At 42.8% G+C, this 23,049-nt stretch overlaps 1 protein-coding gene across 3 annotated transcripts in view; it reads left to right on the top strand.

Annotated features, from left to right (window-relative positions):
• The first annotated feature begins 6,699 nt into the window (after positions 1-6,699).
• Positions 6,700-23,049, top strand: part of LOC108789320 (protein-glutamine gamma-glutamyltransferase 5-like) — a 54,006-nt gene continuing 37,656 nt past the window's right edge. Inside the window, exons 1-4 of one of the 3 annotated variants that reach the window (XM_018559291.1) lie at positions 6,701-6,723; positions 10,244-10,246; positions 14,087-14,272; positions 18,489-18,731. In XM_018559291.1, the coding sequence (XP_018414793.1) occupies positions 6,714-6,723; positions 10,244-10,246; positions 14,087-14,272; positions 18,489-18,731 (442 nt within the window). In that variant the 5' untranslated portion in view covers positions 6,701-6,713. Of the gene's footprint in view, positions 6,724-8,942; positions 8,946-10,243; positions 10,247-14,086; positions 14,273-18,488; positions 18,732-23,049 lie in introns of all 3 variants that reach the window. The other 2 variants (XM_018559293.1, XM_018559294.1) reach the window with 2 other exon arrangements.

Raw genomic sequence — 23,049 nt, 5'->3', positions numbered from 1 at the left:
TTGGGCCACACTACAGGCAGGAGCCAGATGGCGGACATGATAGTTGGCCAGAGGCCTTCCCTACTGGACAGAGTGGACTGTTCTGAAGAGCAGTGTCGGTCACCTAGAAGGTGGAGGATGGGGTCGCTCCTAGCAGGAGTCTATGCCACCAACCCCAGCATAAGGAGCCCCCAGTGGTTTGAAAATCCTGAGGAGCATGATTTTGGATAAAAAAAAGTGTACATTGCCCTGTTTGGGAAAAGCATTTTAGACATTTAAAATCAGAAGGTGATTTGACTATGGTGAGTCAACCCAAACTGAGGGGGCATGAAGGGATTAAGAAAGCTTTTAAAAAGTGCGGGTATACATGCAGTTGAGAAATAGTGGTTGCTATAAAATACCACAAATTTGGTAGACCAAAAATTACATTGGCAGAGAATAAATAGCGGCTGCTGTTGTTACCAAAAACTGAAAGTTCACTTTTGTTTGGACGGTACTTTTTGCACTTTGCCCATTATTTATTTATGGTTTTTGTGTATGCAATATTTTTTAGACACCACAGGCTCATATTTTATTAGAGATTTAAATTGGACAGAATTACTATTTTCACTACCACAAGGGTTGGATTATAAATCATTATATTGATATGATCATTTATATATTTATTTAGATTGTAAGCTCTCACGGACAGGGTCCTCCAAACCAACATGTCTTGAATTGTATTGTAACGGTAATGTCTTCCTTGCATTGTAAAACACTGTGCAAACTGTTGGCACTATATGAATCCTGTATAATAATAATAATAATACTATTAATAATAATAATTCATTATTTTTGTTTTATTGAACACTGTTCAGAATTGTTATTAGCCTTTAGTGCATATTTATATAACAGATGTACAACTTGGAGCCTCATAGCTTATAAGCTTCGAAACTTACACTATTTCCAGGGGATATGCTTTTTGTAGGTTACAGATGCCTCAGAAAGGAAGGGACTTGGTTAACTATTGTTACTTTGGCTGTACCTGTCACATGAGGAATGAATCTGCCATAAATGGCTTGAACACAAGATAAAATATTAATCAAGAGGACATTAAAGCTTGTAGAGGGATTATATCTACTACTCACTGTTGCGTTGCGTATAACCATTGTTTGAGTAGTATAACCAGTAATAAAATCAGTCATATTAAATGCATGTTAAAATGAAGAACTCGGTTACAAAGTACAGCAATGTCTTCTTATTATAGAAAGTATAATCATGTTATCATTTCTTTCCCAAATCCAGAAATCAAAACCTCATTAAAGAATAGTGGGGAGCAATGAAAAGTGTAGTACCCAAATACATCCAAAACAAGTGGCTTAGAGCAAAGGTACTAACTAGAATTGAGAAATATCTATCCCATTGTACATAACTGTTTTAGGGTTGTTTGCTGCATGAGTGCAAGATATGGGGCAGCATATGTGTAAATATGTTCTGACTACAGAATACCACCTCCTGTCGTCATGTCTATAACATAGGGAGACGTTCTGACGTCTACAGAGGAAAATACATTACATCTGAGTAGTGTCCTAAAGCTTCTACAAGCACACCTGTTAAGTTGCAACAGCATTAACTGTTATAAGCTAGAAGACAACAATTCCACGCTGAGGGTATTGAATTATCCCACACTTTTGCAGTTTGATCCCTTCACTCCCACACACATACTGTACATACATGTTTACTTCCCATGGTATAATACTCTCCTGTGTATGCTGTTCCCCTAACTGCATTCTCCCTCCAGCCATTGGCCCCACCACTTATTATGGGACTGAGTTTACTGCAAACACAGTATGGGAGGAGGGGGACAGTAATTCCTAGCATGAAACTACAGAGTGTGGCACTCTAAAGTCCACACAGAAGCTAATCAGTTTAAGGTATTATCTATATTGTGAAATGTGGGCAAATAGGAATACATGTCACTTAATTAGGCTTTTTGTAATGTTTGAATCATGTGCCCGGGCGGGAGGTGGCCACAGACCCAGGCACGTGATTCCAAACCCGGGTTGTACGGGTGAAACCCGCACGGGTGGCCACCCTAGGCTTGCTGCCTGTAAATACAAGTGATCACAGTGATGATAATGAGATTTGGTGAAATTTTGGGTAGGGAGAATGGGAATTTGCACTGAACACAGTGTCACCTAATTTCTCTAAATTTCCCAAGTTAGCTTCCAGCACAAAGCAGGCTGTCATAAACCCCATTAAACTGTGTGAGCAGAAGGTTTGTAACATTTCTGGCAGTCTCATAAATCCTGTTTAGCCAGGATCTGCACAGCTTGTTAATGAGCCTGGTCTTGAATGGCTAGTTACCTGTCATAAACAACATTAAAGGAGAACTATGAGGTGAGTGAAATCACTCATCCTCATAGTTCAAGCCGACGTGTGACTGTCACACGTTGGCTCAATAGATTGGGAAGTGAGCGAACGCATACCGTTGCTCGCTCACTTCTCGATCATGTCCCTGCAGAGAGCCGGGACTGTCAGTCACGGCTCCCTGCAGGGATTCCCCCCCTCCCAGCTCCGATCCTCCAGCGGTGAGTAGAGGAACGGACGGGGGAGGGGGCAGGTACAGCTGGTTCTGCCTCTAGATAGGCAGAGCCAGCTGTCAATCACGCAGCTGGGTGGATCTTGACAGTAATGTCGGGATCCATCCCGGTTTCAGCGGTCTCAGTATACCACAAGCTGTAGCTCGCGATATACTGAGCTTTGTGTCACGGGAGGACACTAATATATATCCTCCTGTGACCCTTAAGAGAATAGTTCTCCTTTAGGCTGGGTTCCCACCTAGGTGATCGAAATATGCACGTATGACACGCGTTTCGGGCCGCGTGTTATTACCCCGATTTTTAGTCCACGAAACGCGCATCCAATGCGCGTTTACGAGGGCTATCCGGCTGTATCCTAACAGATACGCGCGGAAATACTGCCCGAAAGCTCCTGTATTTGTTTGGGCGTAAGGCGTTCCGACGAGCTGAAATACGCCCAGGTGGGAACCATGCCCATAGGAAATAATGGGATTTCACTTGCTGTGCAGTTTACAGCGCATCGATCAGCGCTGTAAAACGCCCAGGTGTGAACCCGGCCTTAATGGCTCTAAAATTATTGCTCTCACTCCGACGTTTGCGGCGATATGTAACATGTGCGGCACAATAGGCGCAATCGTCTTCGCACGTAGGCGCACCCGACGCATATCTGTGTGTGTATGTGGGGGGCGGGAACTTAAAAAAGTTTTCTTTTTAAAAAATGTTTATGCTTCTTTATTTTTTTTTACGATTCTTTAATTTTTGTATTACTTTTTATTTTATTTTTTACACACAACTGTATTGCTATTACATGGGGGGCTAAGAAGCCCCCTATGGGATAGCCAATTTACATGACAGGTCCTCTTTATGGAGACATCAGGGGTCTCCAAGACCCCTAATGTCACCTAGGGACCCCCAGAGAAGCTGATGAAGCAGAAATCGGCTTCATCAGCTTCTCTAGCTGGAGAGTGACACTGAATGCAGGAAGTGATGTAATATACATCACTTCCTACATACGGGGACTGAGAGGAGATCAAAGGGAGTTTGTATACTGAACTCCCTTTGATCTCCTGTCACAAAGCTGTGCCGGTCCCGGACGCATAGGGCACAGCGGATTTCGGGACCGGCAACGGCAGTGACAGCTGCTGATACAAGCGATCGAGCGTCCATAGAAACACTGTTACTACTGTTTCCGCTTTCAGACATGTTGTGTGATCTACCTGCTGCTATTGCTTTAACAACTCTTGTGCGTGCATGCCACTATGCTCTTAGCTTCACATTTAAGCAACAGTCTCAGTGTATGAGACTTTTAATAGGCAAACCGTTCTGGATTTTGCAACTACAGACATTATGTACATCTGCCGTGGGAAGCAGCTACCCTGGCATGAGCCCAAGTCATACTCTGCTCTAGACTATTATAGTAATAATTACCTGATCTGGTGTGGTATGAATGAAGTGTCCTTGGAGGAGGAGTGCATGGTGTTATGACAACGCTGTTGGTAGTTTTATCAGATATGTTTCACAGTAGGATGGTTTGAGAGTGTATCACTTGGGATGACTCTCACATTTCCGTATTATATCCTGGTATTCAAATTTCTATGGGCTGTGGTTCCCTTCATTTTTTTTTTATTTTTTTTTATTGTCTTATTGTGTTTTGGGTGGACCTCCTTAATGGTACATACCAGAATTGAGATTTGATACATACATCACACGTAGGTTTTTATGTGGGTATTTAATTTTAATCTTGTTAATACCATGTGATCTGCCCCTTCCTGTATACACTCATTTCTATATTATCCTTTGAAGAACACAGTTATATAGTAAATTATAGACATATAGGTTATGTTGCCTTCAGGAGGTGGACACTGGCAAACAGAAAAAAAGAAATGTTGAAGGCCAGCCCCCTATAACCCCTAACTGTCATGCCTCAATCTAGAGTTTTATTAAAGTAACACCAAACGCAGGAGTTACATCCTAAAAATACATTCAAATACCTTAACTAGTAATACAAATGTATCTCTATTTGTGTACCACTCGGCTGTATGTATTAGGTAATGTAATTTACCTATTATGGCCATGTGGCCATATCAGGTAAATGATGTCACTGCATCCTGGCCCTTTACTTACGTCAAATTGTCATGGAAGGCACTTCCTTTCGTTTTCAGAAAGAGCTCAGGTACGGACTGGGCTTGGTCTGAACCTAAGCTCATACCGAACAAAAATAAAATTATTATTTTTATTGAGAATAGTGAAAACACATCATCAACTTTTTTTTTTACACAGGAAAAGCCATTTGTTTAGAATGAGTGTGCAGGAGCATTTTAGCTGGTGAGCTGAAAGTGTTCTGCATTGGCAATCACTTGTTCTGTTTAGCGGGCTACTAGCACCCACTCGGTGGGACCAGCGCCCTCTAGGTGAAACCAGTGTCCATTAGCTGCAACCAGCGCCCTCTAGGGGGAACCAGCACTCACTAGGTGGAACTAGTGCCCACTAGGTGCAACCAGCGCCCTCTAGAGGAAACCAGTGTCCACTAGGTGGAACCAGTACCTGCTAAGTGGAACCAGCACCCACTAGGTGGAACCAGCACAAGCTAGGTGGAACCAGCACCGGCTAAGTGGAACTAGCGCCCACTAGGTGGAACCAGTGTTAATTTCGGCGACAAAATATTTTATTTGTTTTCGTCATTTGGTTGTTTTTCCGTGACGAAAAATAAACAAAAACGAAATGCTAGGGCAGTTAATGGGACGAAAACTAAACGAATATTCTGAAAATTTCCGTTGATGAACAAAACGAAACAAAAATTCTCAGAACTAAACTAAAATTAGATCCCAGACTTGTGCATTTGGCTTCTGGTTCCCTGAGCACTTCCTGTAGAAGGGGGAAGTGAACTACTGACTAATAGCTGACTTTAATTTTCGTCGACTAAAATCGACTTTAATTTCGTCGACTAAAACAATAAATAATCTGATGACTAAAATGCGACTAAAAATAAAAATTAATTTTAATCAAAAGACTAAAATTAAACTTGGTGTCAAAGTTAACACTGGGTGGAACCAAGTATAAAGAAGTCACCCAAAGTCACTATGTTGCCCAGAAGAAGGGACCCTACGTGGCCCAGAAACGTCAGCTGTATGATGCATGTGACAAGTCAATAAAAAAGTGCCTATACTTCTTGCACGTATCTTCGAGTGCTGGTGACTTCTGTTATGCACTAGGTGGAACCAGCGCCCACTAGGTGCAACCAGCACCCAGTAGGTGGAACCAGCACCCACTAGGTGGAACCAGTGCCCGCTAAGTGGATCCAGCGCCCTCTAGGTGGGACCAACGCTGCTAGATGGAACCAGCACCCACTTGTTCAACCAGTGCCCACTTGGTGGAACCAGTGCCCACTAGGTGCAACCTGTGCCCATTAGTGGAACCAGCACTCACTAGGTGGAACTAGTGCCCACTAGGTGGAACCAGTGCCTGCTAGGTGGAACTAGCTTCCACTAGGTGGACCCAGCATCCACTAGATGGAACCAGTGGTCTACCTGCTGGTCAGCAGTCTCACATGCAGTTCTGTCTTTCTATTACCCCTTCCTGTGGCCTTAACCCACTGCTGTGCCAAATACTATAGAAGCATCACCAGCCACATAAAATAATTGACACTGGCCATAAATGCCCCATGCCACCTTCTTGTGTGGGAGTATTAACATGACTTATATACAGTATACTGTATAGAATGTAAATGAAAGGACTGTAAGTTCTGTAAAACTAGCTACCAAAGTCTAAATTCCAAATGTGATACCAACAAACTACTTTTTTTTATCACGGTTACCACATTTCCTATGCATTATATGAATGGTAATATTTCCTGGATGTTATAATATAATCAATGTATTTAACTTTTGGAATAGTTGTATCCCAGTTGTGAAATTCACATTTGAGCAATACAGATGCCTTCACTATGTAATACTGCAATTATTTGTCAGACACGTGGTGTGCCATGCCAGCCAGAGACATATGTAGTCTCCAATAACTTAGCAAATAGCAGTCAAACCTGAGGAGTTCCCGGACAGTGTCCTGAATAGGAGGAGGAGAAAAGGAGGATGAGGAGTTCAGCAATACAAATTGATTGATTCATCACACAAAGGCATTCATAGAGAAGGAAGCCTTGCAGCAGCAGAAGCCCATACGATGGCTTACTGTAAGTATCTGAATACTTCTTTTATTTCCCACTTAATTATGTTTTATTGAGCCATACAGCCAGGCTTTATATGACAAGTGAGAAAATACAAAGTGCTAGATGTCATTAGTGTTGATTGTTACACTTGTCTAATATTCTGCTAACTTTAATTACCATCTGAAGTCTTTGCAGGTGCAAACATATCAGTACATACTGGTAGATGACAGATGGATGAAATGGAACAGATAGATAGATAGATAGATAGATAGATAGATAGATAGATAGATAGATAGATAGATAGATAGATAGATAGATAGATAGATACATAGATAGATAATATAATAAATATAGATAGATAGATAGATAGATAGATAGATAGATAGATAGATAGATAGATAGATACTTTGTGGCTTTAGAAGTGATGCAATTTCTATAAGGATTCTTCAGATTTCACAACAAGGTGGAAGTCCCAGGGACTTGCACATCAAGCTATGTGATTCCGTCTTGATTAAGTTTTCTTCATCTCAATAATAACAGATTTCTACAAAGAATATATTAACAATAATTTCGTCAGTTTTCAAAAATGTTTTGTGTATAAATTGTATAGCTGAGGGCTACGCAGAGATCTTGCAGGCTTGCCTTTCACTGCATTTATGAAAACTAAACTTTAGAAATGAGAGTGTGCATGGAACAAGACATGGATTCTCTCTGTACTGTGTGTGCATACATTTAATTATCATCTGGCAACCCTCACCATGGTCAGATATTCTCAGTACTTCTGCCTCAGTCCTTTCAGGCGTCACAAAGATAACACTGTGTAAATGTTTATTGTTAGCTGGGTAACTACTTTTAATTATTTGCAGTTTTTGGATTTGTGAATGTTGCATAATAATGTAAGCAGTGCAGCTGAATTAGACATAATGACCTCAGTGGCTCTTAGACTGCCAGAGCCTGGGAGAGAAGAGGCTGCCGGGACCGAGGATCAGGTAAGTATATTTTCGTTATTTTAGCCCCTAGACCAAAAAGAGCAGTTAACCCTTGCAATGTGGGGGTAAGCCCAACAGCAAGGATTGAGTTTTCAATTGCCCAGAATTCTTTAAGCAGAGAGACTGAGACTGGGGCAGTTGTGTTCTAAGGAGAAATAGACAGAGCTGTGCAAAATAGCTAGGAGGCTGATAAACATTCCCTCTATATCCCCGGGCTAAACAACTCCTGAATGGGAAGAACACTGTATAACTTTGACATTTGGATGAATAAAGGTGGGCAAAAAGCCCTAAAACATGTTCTGCTAAGTGGACTGAGGCCCCATTCACACCAGATCTGTTGGGATCCATTGCAATCCGGAATTCAGTGGACGCCAATGGAAGGTAATTCTAAAAAAGCAATGGGTATGAACTTTTTTCAGCATGGTGTAAACTAGCCCTACTCACACCCGCCTATTTTTTTGGTGCCCTTGCGTTAGCATCTGTTGATACAGTAGATTGGAACTAGCAAAAAGTCACCCACACTCAAACGTGATGCCCAGTCAATCCCTTTATTGACTAAGGTGGCATAACATCTCCAAGCGACATTTCGGAACCCAGTGGTCCCTTCATCAGGCAAACGGCAACAATTTTCTGTTTGCCTGATGAAGGGACCACTGGGTTCCGAAACATCGCTTGACTGGGCATCACGTAGGAGTGCGAGTTACTTTTTGCTAGTTTTATGGGATTTGCGGAGGCATCTGCTGTCGCTGCTGCACCCGCCCTGCACGTTGGGGATTTTTCCGGTCAGGAGTGCGACATATACATTCTGATACAGTAGATATGAGCACAACAGATTGGAAGGCAATTGGAAGGCATGATTGCAAGTCAGTAGGCCCTGCGGTTCCTTGAAAAAACTCTCCATGTGAAGCTCAATCTCACAGGATTAGGGTGCATTCCAGAATTGGAACGTTTTTTTGGGGGGGGGGGGTTGTTTTTTTTGTTTGTTATATAAGCTATATAAGGTATTGGTTCTGCCTTACGTTGACATGCTTTAGCAGTTCACCAGTCTGTTGCATTGTGTTGCGTTCCCCTGTGCTGAACGAATGCCAAGAGAGAGAAATACAAATCTTTTGGCATGCAAAACAGCTTCCGTGTATTTCATGTGTGTTTGTTTGGGTGTAGTTCAGCTTTAATCTGTGTGGATGGGCGCACTTATGTCTACTATTCAGTGGTAAATCCTGTGTGTCTTGAAATAATAAGCAGTCTGGAATGCAGCAGGTGAACAGTAATTTAATTACCGCATAAATGGGCAGCACTTGGAGCCAACAAAGATTAAACAAATAAACTAAACAGCGCAAATCATTCAACTGGATAATAATGTAAAAAAAAGTTTTTTTAATTGAAGACAAATCACGTTCGTGTATTCAGTTTATATTAGGTATACGACTTGTATATTTAAAGTTAGACTCCAAACACAAACACTTTTAAAAAATATATTCCTCATTATCTCATTAGCTATAAATATATCCCGACATTAGCTATAAACACCATCACTGTGCTGCACACAGCTTGTGCAGAGAACATACCTATAAGTGGGATGCAGCAGGCTCCACCCACTACAGGCTGCCTGCAGAAAATTACAGGAGGGGGCGGAGACAAGACCTACCACCCTGCACAAAGAGAGAGAGAGCAGCAGTGATTGGTCTTTATTACAGGAGGGGGGCGGAGACAAGACCAGTCACCCTGCAAAAGGAGAGAGAGCAGCAGTGACCGGTCTTTGTCACAAAGGGGGGGGGGTGGAGACAAGACCAGTCACCCTGCACAAGGAAGTTCTTGCACAGAAGGGCATGGGATTGTATACCCCATTAACACACATCATATCATAGCAATAAGCTTAAATAATAAAGAAAAAACATAACAAGGTTTGTGGGAAAACTATAGGCTGTCGCCCCATTATTGTTTTTTTTTTTTATTCTTTATTTAGAAACAAAGAGGCGGGATATAAAGTAAATATTGAGTATAACAAGAACAATACGATTCAGGTCGGACTCTCTCCATCCCATCCCCTTTGGCATTTTGTGGTTATAAAACAGGGAGACAACAGTGCTCCGTGGCATACCGCAGGGTCCAGCCCACTGCTGTGGAGGGCCAGAACCAAGTCGGTCTATTCTAAAGGACGCACATTAATTAAACAAACAAAACAACATAACATAGAGTAGAAAAAGGGTAAGAAACATAAACGCACAAGGAGGGGTAGGGGGAAATTCAAGGTGGTGGTCAACTCCAGGACATCCGGCACGGATTACTCCAATCCCTGTCCTGAAAAGGCAACAGGAGGTCAGCCGGGACTCGCTCCATCTCTATCCTCCGGGTCTGCACATAGTAGCAAAGTCAGCTGAGTCCCTGAACAGGTGCCACACGCTCCAAGTAGTTACGAATCTGGCTTGGGTCCCGTTTAAGGAGGAGGTCAAATCTTCCATCAGTTTAATCTCCTCCACTTGGCTGACCCACATTTCAACAGATGGCCGTGTGGCTTGCTTCCACAATGCCGGAATACAAGCCCTTGCCGCATTCAGCAAGTGGATCAGCAAGGAACGTTGGTAGTGTTTATGTGAGTGTGGAGCCAAGTGGAGGAGATACACCGAGGGAGTAAACGGAAGTGTAAAGTCTGTGATTTTGCCGATCAGTGTGGCGATCTTGGACCAGAAAGGTCTGACTTTTGAGCAGGACCAGAAAATATGTAGCAGGGATCCCGGCTCTTCCCCACAACGCCAACAAAGATTAGATACAGAGGGGTACATCACATGGAGGGCCGTAGGGACTCTGTACGATCTGGTCAAAAGCTTATAACCTGCTTCCTGGTACTTGTTCGACACTGAGGATCTGAGGGCAAAACATATCATACGGTCCATCTGTCGGGGGCTCAGATCCACTCCTAGATCAGTGGCCCATTGTCGAACAAAGTACGGGTGGGGCAAGTCTGGGGGATTGCGGAGGCAGTTCATCATGTGTGACAGAGTGTGTCTAATCGGCTCAGCCTTCAGACATATGCTCTCAAATTCTGTCAATTGTCTCTAAAGGACATGTCTTCCCCGAGAATGAACCTAGGTAGTGTCTGATTTGTAAGGCACACCACAACCGCAGGGGTGGGTCGGTAAGGGTCTGAATCTGGGCAACTTGTTTCCATCGGTCTGTATCCCTGAAGTGATATACTCTAGTCATCCCTGATGTCTCTAGGGCTCTGGCCAATGGGTTATGCAGACCTGGAGGGAAGCGCGTGCTTCCTACCACCGGCGTCATGGCGATGGAACAGGAGAAAAGCCCGGGGAGGGGAGCACCTTGCATGCCACTAGCATCGTGGCACGAACCAAAGGGTTCGTCCAAGAGGAGAGCGGCAATTTCGGAGACATCCACGGGTTACTGTGCAACGGCCATGGGCAATCCTCCTGCTCCAGGGCCACCCACAATTTCTGACCTGCGTTACAGCACCAGTCTACAATCACTGCTAGGTGGGTCGCTCTGTAATAAAGAGCAGGATCTGGAAAGCTCAATCCACCCGCCGCTCGGGGTCTGGATAGGATCTGATGATGCAATCGGGCCCTTTTGTTCGCCCACAGAAAGGCTAAGAAGTGAGAGCGCAGCTGTCTTAGATACGTAGCTGGAACTGTAATAGGTAACGTTTGGAAGAGATAGAGTAGTCTGGGCAGAATTGTCATTTTTAAAATGCTATTGCGACCCATCCACGTAAACGTGGAACGGTCCCAGGACTTCAGGTCTGCGACGATGCGTTTTTGAATGGGGATGGAGTTCAGAGCGAAGGTATCCTTAACGTCTGCTGGGATAGATACTCCTAGATATGTGATGTAAGATGACGCCCATTTAAACTGAAAAGACCTCTGGAGGCCGCATAGGTGCATGGCAGGGATCGTGATGTTAAGTGCCTCTGATTTACTGAAGTTCAGTTTGAAATTGGAGAGACGTCCATAGGTCTCCAGAGCTTGTAAAATATTGGGCAGTGATATTTCTGGGTTTGATACATAGAGCAGGAGATCATCCGCATAGGCAGCTACTTTCTGGTGACCCACTTTGGACTCCAGGCCACTGATATCTGGGGATGCCTGTATCGTCCTGAGAAGTGGTTCCAAGGAGAGAAGGAATATAAGAGGGGACAATAGGCATCCCTGACGAGTACCATTCGAAATGTTCGAAAAGGATCCCATTTACTCTGACCACTGCCGTAGGATTTGAGTACAGTGAGCCTATCCATTGCCTCATATTGATTCCCAGGCCCACATGTATTAGCGTCTCCCTCAGAAACGCCCAGTCAACCCTGTCGAAAGCTTTCTCCGCGTCTAACAACAGCAGAAGAGGTGTAGACATGGAACGTGCTAGGTGGACCACATTCAGGGTCCTGATGGTGTTGTCTCGGGCCTCCCGGCCCGGGACAAAGCCAACCTGGTTGCGGTCTACGAGCTCACCCAGAAATGGGAGCAATCTGGAGGCCAAAATAAGTGTGAACAGCTTTAGGTCAACATTCAGCAATGAAATGGGTCTATAACTGGCACACTGTGCTGGATCCTTGCCCTACTTCGGTATGACAGAGATCTGAGCTCGCAAGGAGTCCCGGGGTAGGGTATGCCCCCGTAGGACGGAGTTATATGCCAGGACAAAGTGATCGCCCAGGAGGTCTGGGAACTGTTTGTAGTAAGAAAGGGTTAGCCCGTCCGGGCTGCAGGTGGAGAGGCTTGGGTACGTCTCGTCGGGGTGGCGTACGCGGGCGCCCCGGGCCGCTCCCGCGGCTTAGGCCTCGAGTCCTGGGGACCTGGGGAGATACGTACGCCTCCATCCGGGATTGTTTTTTCTGGTTCTAGCCATGAGAAAGATTTTAATTTTTACTAGGGATGCACGGATACCAATATTGGTATCGGTATTGGTGCCGATACAGGGCATTTTCACGAGTACCTGTACATGTACTTTCACAACTACTTGTCAAACTGATCTCTTATACAGCTTTCCAGCCAATCAGCATGGAGTCGGCTTCCTGGCGTGTAATGACATGGACATGATTGGTCAGGAAGCAGGCTCGATGCTGACTGGCTGACAAGCCGGCCAATCACAATCGAGCCAGCCAAACAACATGGAACTGGCTTCCTGGGCAATCACACGCCGATGTCATTACATGCCGCCCAGCTTCCTGATTTACCGGGAAGCCGGCAGTATGCCAGTGGATACTCGGTATCAGCGAGTACCAAAAGAAAAATATCGGTACTCGTACTCGATACCGTAAAAACGGTATTGGTGCATCCCTAACAAAGACACATAAAGTGACAGCAGAAAAAGTCCATGGTGCAGTGATCCATCAAGTCTGCCCTTTCTTTTTTTTCCTTTTTTCAGTTTTTGTCTTATGTACATAGGATGTACTTCCTCAATGCACTGGTACAATTTCACTCAGTCCTGCAAATATGCACTTGCTTGTGTCACTACTCTCCCAAAACCACCTGAACTACAACTCAACATCTGAACAATGTAGAGTTATCATTATTATTGCTCGCTGGAAGCAATGAATGATGGGATATGTAATCTTAAGAATTTGAGATTACATCACGTCAAGCAGCAGGGAAAGAGATACAAAGCATATGTTATAACGGGTTCTTAGTAAATCAGTCACTGAGGTTCTTTTATCTGTAATTCCAGAGGTGTTTCCCAGTTAAGCAACAGATAATTGTAATTCCTGAGTGCTTTAAATTATGAAGTCACATTAAAACATTCCTTGCAAAATTCCTTTAAAGAAGACTCAAGGCAATTTAAAAATTGACCCTTGCAGTGGAGCAACCTGGGTAAAGCAAGGGTTAACTGTTCGGTTTGTTCTTTGGGCTAAAAAAAAGAAAATATACTCATCTGATCTTCGTTTCCGTCTGGCTGCTAGACAGTTTCCTGCAGCCACTTTTTCTCATTTCTGGTGGTCTAAGGACCTGTGACGTCATCACGTCGAATGCAGCTGCATTGAACGCCAAGGTATCTACCACCGCAAGAGCAGAAAGGGAGAGAGGTGACCGTTCATCGCCGCAGGATCGAGAATCACGTGACTATATCTTCTTTACTTCAGCCCCTAGACCAAAAAGATCAGTTCACCCTTGCAGTGCAGGGGTAGCCCCACTGCAAGGGTAATTTTTCAATTGCCTGGAGATGTTCTTTAACTTGCTCATTCACCTAAAAACCAAATTTCCGAAAAAACTAATCGAGAATCAGGTGACTATATCTTCTTTATTTCAGCCCCTAGACCAAGAAGATCAGTTCACCCTTGCAGTGCAGAGGTAGCCCCGCTGCAAGGGTTCATTTTTCAACTGACTGGAGATGTTCTTTAACTTCCTCATCCACTTAGAAAACAAATTTCAAGTCAATCATCTTTTTATCATTAGCAGCAGGTCCACAACTGTCGAGGATTGATGTCAACAAGCTGAAGAATGGTCAAGAACATCAGACTCAAGGCATCAGGAGCAAAGAGCTCACTCTCCGCAGAGGTCAACCATTCAACATCAAGGTGTTGTTCTACTATAACGGGAAAGAGGAAAAGCTTGACAGCCTAAAGCTTAGAGCGGAAACAGGTATGCCATGTGGGATAATAGTCATCAATGATAGTACATGCATGTTATAGAGTGAGTCCAACCAGTTGTAGACATCTCTTATATCTGAGTTGTCTTTGAAGCTGGCATGGGTTGTCCTTGAATATCATCTTTGTGATTGTATTGCCAGATCTTCTCAATCTCTGTCTTTTTTACTGGAAGGTTTAAAGGAAACTTGAAGAAGGAACAAAAAATAAATAGCCACAGACAGCATTTTGCAGTATGTTAAAAAGTATTTGACTGGCAGGCTCATCTTCCATTCCAGCATTTCTTAACCTATTCTTTTAGTCACAGAACCATTTAAAGTATGCAAAATCTCACAGCCTAGGCTAAAATGTCATAGATCTTAAGGGCCCCATGCAAAAACACACACAAAAGTGGGATTCCCCAATACATCAAAGTGATCCTTCAAATCAAGATTTACCCCTCCTTCACATCAGAGTCGTCCTTTGCATCAGTAGCCCCCAGTCACCCTTTCCATCATTAGCCCCCTCTTCACATCAGAGTCCCCCTTACCATTAGTAGCCCCCCTTCACATTAGAGTCACCCTTGACATCAGTAGCCCCCCTTCCCAGATAGTAAGGATAACTTGCCACAAACTTGTGCCAGGGTTAAATTGTAATTCTTGTTAACTTGCTGCACACATTCCTGGCAAGTTGTAGACTTGCAGAACACTTGCAGCACACGTTCTAGTTGACACTTTTTTGAATTTGTAGCAAATGTGCTTGGCAAGTCTACACCAAGGGTCCTGTAGGTCTTAGCAAGAGCTCTGCAAGTGTACAGCACTTTTGCAAAGCACGTTGATCTGGAGACTTGCAATGCAAGTCATTTTTCAATCTTGCAGCTCAATAGCTTGCTATCTGGGCTCACATTAGAGTCCCCTTTGCCATTAGTAGCCCCCCTACACATTAGAGTCAAACTTGCCATCGGTAGCCCCTCCTTCACATTAGAGTCACTCTTGCCATCAGTAGCCCCCCTTCACATTAGAATCACCCTTGCCATCAGTAGTCACCCTTGCCATCAGTAGCCCCCCTTCACATTAGAGCCATCCTTGCCATCAGTAGCCCCCTTTCACATTGGAATCACCCTTACCATCAGTAGCCCCCCTTCACATTAGAGTCACCCTTGTCATCAGTAGCCACCTTTCACATTAGAGTCACCCTTGTCATCAGTAGCCACCTTTCACATTAGAAGTCCCACTGTAATATCAGAGCATCCCTTTCACATGCGAGTTCCCCTTTTACATCAGGAGACCCTTTCACATCAGTCTTAATTCCCCTTTTCATATCACAGTCCCACTACCACCTAATTTTGAGGCACCCCTGAGAAAGCCAGGAGGCACACAAGTGTGCCATGGCACCCTGGTTGAGAAAGGCTGTTCTATACCAGTACTCCCCCTACTGGAACAGGAAAATGGAACAGGTAAGCAACACTGCACCAGAACTTCCTAATGTGTGCTGCCATTAGATGCTTAGTCCAACAACCAAAAGAAAGTTGGCCTTGTTTATTAGGTATAGTGGTGCATGTTACTGTGGGAAACTACTACAATATTTTGCAGAAGTGATGCACTTCAAAACACCGCGCATATTCTGGCTCCAGTTGTAGTGGTCAAAACGAATATGTTACATCATACAAAGCGGAGGATTTACAGAAAAGAGGCATAATAAACTAAATGACTACTAGGTAGCAGCATACCAAATATTAACTATACTAAAACACAATAATACCAATGCAAGTGCATTGCCATTCAACTGCTGGAGGCAGCACAGCACAACTGGCCCACATAAAACGCTAAAGTATAACCTTTATTTGTTAAATATTATTTCATATTTTGTATTTGGATATATTCCTCTAAAATATTGCACACTAGACACCTAAGCTGTGGAATAATTTGGTTTGGCAGATATTTCTATATTTTGGGATTTAGGATTCGGAAAAAATCAGAATTTTCATTAGTTTAGGATGAGTTTACAAACGAATATTAATTGCGACTACCACAGAAAACCATATACAGATATTAATACTAAAGCTGGAGCTCCTAGACCCGTATGGCATTCAGGAGTCTGAATTTCCAAACTTCTGAATAGCATTTGGGAGCTCCAGTAAGCAATATGGGTCTGGGAGCCAAATACATATACATACATAATATTAAAACAGAACTATGGGGTAAGTGTTTTTCCCCATAGTTCTCTTAGGGGTCATGGGAGGACATATACTAGTGTTCTCCCGTGACCCATAGCTTAGTATATCGCGAGCTATTGCTCGCGGTATACTGAGAGCGCTGCAGCCTGGACGGATCCCGACAATGCTGTCAAGATCCCACCAGCTGCGTGAGTGATAGCTGGCTCTGCCTATCTAGAGAACTAGCTGTGTCTGCCCCCTCCCCGTCCCTACCTCCAGTCAGCGCTGGAGAATCGGAGAGAGGGGAGTGGGAATACCTGCGGGGAGCTGGGACTGGCAGTCACCTCTCTCTGCAGGGAGATGATCGAGAAGTGAGTGAGCGCCGGTATGCGTTCGCTCACTTCCCCATCTATTGAGCCGGTGTGTGACAGTTTAATTGTCACACGTCAGCTCGAACTATGAGGACGAGTGATTTTCACTCACCTCATAGTTCTCCTTTAAAGCTGAGGCTTCCAGACCCAAATGGGATTTGGAAATTTGGACTCCATTCGGGTCTTGGAGCATCGGCTTTAGTATATTATGTGTATATAATTAGTATTCTGTAGTATTCAATTACTACAGAATTACTTTTAGTTTTTAAAGGAAATTCGAACGGGATCTGAAAATTTCGGAAACGTAAATTCGGATTCGGATACATTTGGATGCATTGGGATTCGGAAATTCAGATTTGTCTGAATTTCGGAAAATTTGTACAAATTTTGATTCGGAACGAAACGAATCAACACATGCCTATTGCACACATACAATAAGTGTATCCTTCAGTGATCGCCATTAGCACATATAGTTAGGATATATAAAGAATAGTTTGCTCTATCTATAGCTCTCTCCTTATTTATTTACCATCTATGGAAGTACTTTACAATAGTCTAGGGGGAAGAAAGCTCAAAGGATATGCTGATAGGAGTAGAGAGTAGATTGACCAAGAGTTTAGCTCATCAGTGCACTGCTTCTCTATTTACTGTCCAGTCACAAACTGCAGGAGGGAGGTGTTACAGCGAATACAATCAGGTCTTCCGCTGTACCAGACAGGACTGGGCTGCGTTAATCTCAGGACTGCATGGACAGAAACACAAATCCTTTGGCAGATAAAACAGCTCTTTTATAAATATTTCATAGGCATAATTAGCGGTTTTCCTAGAGTTCAGCTTTGAGATTAAGCGGTTTCTTGGCTCCAAGGATCACAAGTATTGTAGATGTGAGCTCCTTTATGTTTTAGCATTCCAAGATTCATTATTTGCAAGTCCACTGGTAAATCTACTCTCTTTGTGGGCCTAGGACACATTTCCCATTTGTCTACTGCATAATACCCTGATGATTGGCTCTCTTGACTTCTTATCAGCTATAATGGCAATAACATTTTTGAGAGCTGTAACGTTGACTGAATATTATCAGTACACATTGGTCTTATGCTGTAGCCATGATATTTTACCCTAAGTTCTGTTTACTGCCAGTCCACACAAGATACCTTTTATTAAGTATGTATTGCTAATGTTCATTGCCATGTTGTCTAACATGCTACATTTTTTAGGATTCTATTGTGCTTGAGTGGGGTAAGTGCAGATCAGTGCATCAAGAAGCAGCATGCAGGGCTTTTTCCAATAACCTTCAAAACATCTCATGAACAAGTCCTACTGTACTCCTCCATGTCCATGCATTTTGCAGTGGCAGAAAATGCAGCACAATGCATGACATTGTATCTGGTGGGGTAAAAGTGCTCGTTGCTCTGGGCACAAAGCTTAATGACCAAGGAATCTCATAGAATTGCATATTTCTGGTGCATTTGCTCTCCGCTTTACATTGAAAAGCACAATGGGAAATAATCGAAAACCATCACTCAACATTAACCTAATGGTGGGGAAAAGAGGAAAGGTGAAAGGGGAGGGGGTAGTTAAGTGAACCTCTTACTTTGCTCTGAATGGAGAAAGGAAAGTTTTACGTTAAAATTCGGCAACACAAAAAAAAAATTGAAAATGTAAATAAAAAAAAAAAATAACCCTTGTACGGCTTTCTCTTCTAGGCTCATACCCATCTCTCCAATCTGGGACCCTTATTCAGTTCCCAGTGACAAAAATAAATAGCAATAAAACTTGGAGTGCGGAGCTGGAAAGTGAAGGTGTGAATTCTCTGTCCATCAACATTTGTTCTTCAGCAACAGCCTGTGTTGGTCGATACCGCCTATACCTGGAAGGAACTTATTGGAAAACCCCCACATCCTACTACTTGGGGGACTTAATTCTACTTTTTAATCCTTGGTGTCCAGGTAAAGACTAGTTAGAATAGTTGTGAAATTGTATGTATGTATGTATGTATGTATGCATGTAGTGGCTATATTTATCATGACCATGACATTCCAACTCTCTTGATGGTCATCATAAGGCTAGTATGATTAGAGGGATTGTATAATGATTTTGTATATATTCTTTCTTTTTTTTTCATATGGCCATAACCACAAACATTGTATTTAAAAAATATGAAACGTTTTTAGTCAGGTAAATATGACTTATTTGCACGTGAATAGTTTAAATTGTTTTCAGAGAGAAGTTGCCACTATAGGCACCCTTTTACACATTTTGCAGGCCGGCTATAGCCTGTATCGTTATTAAAAAAATATTGTTTGCAAATAGCTCAATCTGAAAGTTACATACATATCTGAATAAGTCAAAAGAGTGACCCATTTCCCTACCCACATTCGCTCTGTTTTCATAGAGTTTCAGTCAGTGAGAGAGAGTCTGAAGGCAAATAGCTTTGGTTTAGCTGTTTCCTTGGAAAACCCATAGTCTTTGTGACATCAGTATTAAATGTTTACTGTTCATACAAAGCTTTTATACAAATGTCTATGTGTCCAGGTAAAGGAGTACCAGCATGTAAGAAGTCTGGAAAATCAGCAGTTCAAATTGAATCCTTTTATTTGTTAAAAAAAGTGATATAACTACTGTGTGGTATAGGCTTTCATTGTCTTCCTATTTTTTCCCATTATCTTCCTAATATTTCGTTGGGCGTCTTTAGCTTTGATTACGACATTCACCGTGACATCATTTCTATAAGCTTATGCAATGTCACAACATTTATTTACATCCAGAGGTGCAATAATTTATCACCGAGATCTTGTAGTGATGATGGGTGAGTTGGACCACTGCGTAAAGACTTCTCCAGCACATGCCAAAGATTCTCAACGGGGTTAGGGTCTGGACTCTGTGGTGCCTAATCCATGTGTTAACATTATTTCTTATGCTCCCTGAATCACTCTTTCACAATTTGAGCCTGATTAATCCTGGCATTGCCATCTTGAAATATGGCCAATGTGCCATCAGGGGAAAAAAATCCATGGATGGAAAAACCTGGTCATTCAGTATATTCAGTTGTAACCCCATAATAGGAAGTTCTTCAAAAAGGACCTTTCTGGAAGGATCACCAGGTTATTTTGATGAAAGCTACACATTTAAATACATTGCAAATAACGTGAATTTTTTTATAACATAAAATGGAACTTTCAGTATATTCAATCAATGAAAAATTTATATTCAGTATATTCAGCAACTGACCTAATTTTTTGGGCAAATAACTTTGCTGAAGCTAGACCCGGCCAACGAAGCAAACCCTATAGCCTTTAATAATTTGCTTAGCTAAAGCCAGGTAGTGACTTTTTTGGCCAGGCAGCGTATGTCGTCAGCCACCAGACCACTTCCAGGGTCCTGGCTGGTTCAAGTTCCTAGCCCTTAACCCTAACGCTTTTGCTTTCCTACCCCATGACACACACACATCTAGATTAAGACAGACCTCATTGGGGAGCATTCCCTTTCTTAAAAACAACCTGAATTTAATAAAAAAAATTAAGAAATCTTATATAATAATTCACCAGTAAATGTGAACAAACTTCAAGCAAACCCAATGCAGCACCAAGGTTTGGCTGAAGTTGGGCTTTAGTGGTGAGGTCCCTGGTTTGGGTGATTACCAGCCTGCTAGACAGGCCACCCCCTTTAAAGGTAACTGCAAAAGGGAGTTTGATTACCCAGCTTGGCTTTAAAGTGAACCAGTGATTTGCCCATGCAGGGAAAATAAACAGGCTTACTTCAATGCCAGCCTCAGCAACTGTTTAAATTTACCTTTCCTTTATTGCGCTGTGTGAATTAATAGAAAAAAAATACTACCCACCACTAAGTGACAGCACTGGGTGACAAAGCAACCAGTCACCCAGCACCTGTCATGAGGAGGGAAAATAGTGGGTTGCATGGTCCACCATACCTACTAGTACCAGGCACGTAACTTCACTTCTCTGGGCTTTGAGAATACTGTCTGACTGTAAAACGTGCCACAACTATACTGTGCAAAATGTTATTTTCACTGCAATGTGAATGGCCCAAACAACATAATATGTTCAAAGCAGAAATCACACAGCCAACTAGTCATTGTGAATGGGCTACATTAGTGTCTACAATATAGCTGCAGAATATATAATGTATCAGTTTCATTGGAGTGAGTCAAGTGTAAGCGCATACCTTTAGGGTGGGGCTTCACACAGACTTATAAACTATTTTATAGATCAACAAACTCAACAACAAAATCAGTATAAATGATAATGATAGTTGCTGTCAATTTGTTGGTGATTTTGTCTGTTATATGAAGTAACACCACAAAGGTCACTAAGAAGGACAGGAATTTTTACTACACCAGATGTGTCTCAGTATTGGAACTCAGCAATGGCACTCCCTCCTTTCTTTAGTACATTTTACATAGCATTGATAACCATCTCTGATGCAATAAAACTGCCATGTTATTCAGCTGCAAGCCAGTTTTATAGAATGGTATTTGAGCAACATCCATCATTGAACTTCTTATTAAAACCGGTCTTAAAGCAGATCAAAGGCTTAATTCCCTACTATGAGTTTTTCCACCTGATTGTTTTTTCATTGAAGTCAATGGACGGGCGTCTCAACGTATGTGTTGACATACGATTTGATGCATTTCTATTTATTCCAATGGTAAATGCATCAAGCAAAAATGCAAAGTTGTGAATCCAGCCTCAAGTCTAGGAAAAACAATTAACAGCCCTATGGGTGGTGCTACAACATAGTAAAAAGTGCAATAGATTGTGTAAAAAAGATACATCGTTAAAACCGTATTCCTGGCAAACTATGGCCCCGCCCCCCCCACACACACAATCTATTACCTACCTCCCACCCCTGTGTAACCAACCCAACAAACTTTTTTGGGGTTCTTACCTACTGAAACAGGATATAATACCCCATCCAGGTCCCTTGTCACTGCTATTCCTGGGTGGGGGGGGGGGGGGGGGCAGGTAATCCAGTGTTGCAGATGCACCCAAGACCACGAATCTGCTACTGTCCCTACAGTCTAGATTCTGAGAGGACTCCACCACTGGACAACTAAAGAAGGTGTTCACCTCATGTAGACAGTGAAATTGTCTCCTGCAGAAGGACCCCAACAAATGTACACAAAGTAAGAGACAAGACTGAGTACAGGAGTTACATGTAACCTTGGCTTTTGGTAAGCAAAATGGTCTTTTAGATGGATTGACTTCCTGCAAGATTTGGAAGCCTCAGCCTTCTTAGCATCCCGGGAGAAGGCCAAGTAACCCCACCATGACCTGTACAGATGTGATGGAAGCCGGCTGTGAATTACATATTAGTTTCCGTGAAATGTAATCACCTCATTATTTTCAGGGCACAGTGAAACATTAATTTTTTAAAGTTTCTTAATTAATTAGGATTAGAACTCTTGTTAGATTTTTTCTATAGCTGTCTGTCCAGCTTCTGAGGAGATTTACAGTGACCACTGTCAAGTGATGATGGGATATCTAAAACTTGGTCACTGAAACAGGAAATGAGGGAAAATCTTCCAAAAGGTACACTGATTCCTCACTTTGGAGAAATGTTCTCTCACTTTCTTTTTTGTCTCAAAGAAAGAAAGTGAAGGGTATTCACATAGATATTAATGAAAAAAAAACTGACACAGGTTTTAACCCTTCCACACTCAGAGCAGCGTTCAGTGGGGAGAAGAGAAACTGTCAGGAGGCCGAGCGGGGCGGGGAATGTCCTCGGTCTGTGTCCTAGGAGGCCGAGCTCTCCTCCCACACCGCCCGGCTTGGCCTCCTGTGACAACAACATCTGGATGGAGAGTGGTGTGGGGGCAGAGACATCTATGAGCTGTCACAGGTAAACCGAGCCAGCTTAGCCTCCTGTGACAGTGAGTCAGGATGGAGAGTGGGTACAAGCAGGTAGCGTTCAGTGATCACTGAGCCGCCCGTGCAGCAGCCCTTCAGTTCGACTGAGCCCGAAGGATAACCCCATGAGTGTTTGTAAATAATTGAGGACATAGTATGTTTACTGTGTCCCCAATTATGAATGAACAGAAAGTGCTCTACATTATTTCCTGTTCAATCATAACAGGGGCTGCAGAAAAAGAGGTTGGGAACTCTGGGTCCTCAATCTCTTTTTCTATTGTAAAAGGGAAAAATCAGGAGTCTGTTTAGACCACTGATATTTCCCAGAGCCCCCAGCAGTAAAGTAAGAAAAAATTAAAATATTTAATTAAAATAAATAAATAAATATCAAATATTT

Source organism: Nanorana parkeri, unplaced genomic scaffold, assembly GCF_000935625.1.
Source record: "Nanorana parkeri isolate BGI_ZX_2015 unplaced genomic scaffold, ASM93562v1 scaffold387, whole genome shotgun sequence".
In the NCBI taxonomy this organism is placed as follows: Eukaryota; Metazoa; Chordata; class Amphibia; order Anura; family Dicroglossidae; genus Nanorana; species Nanorana parkeri.
Note: the sequence above shows the minus strand (reverse complement) of the source record. Positions and strands in the feature narration are given on the sequence as shown.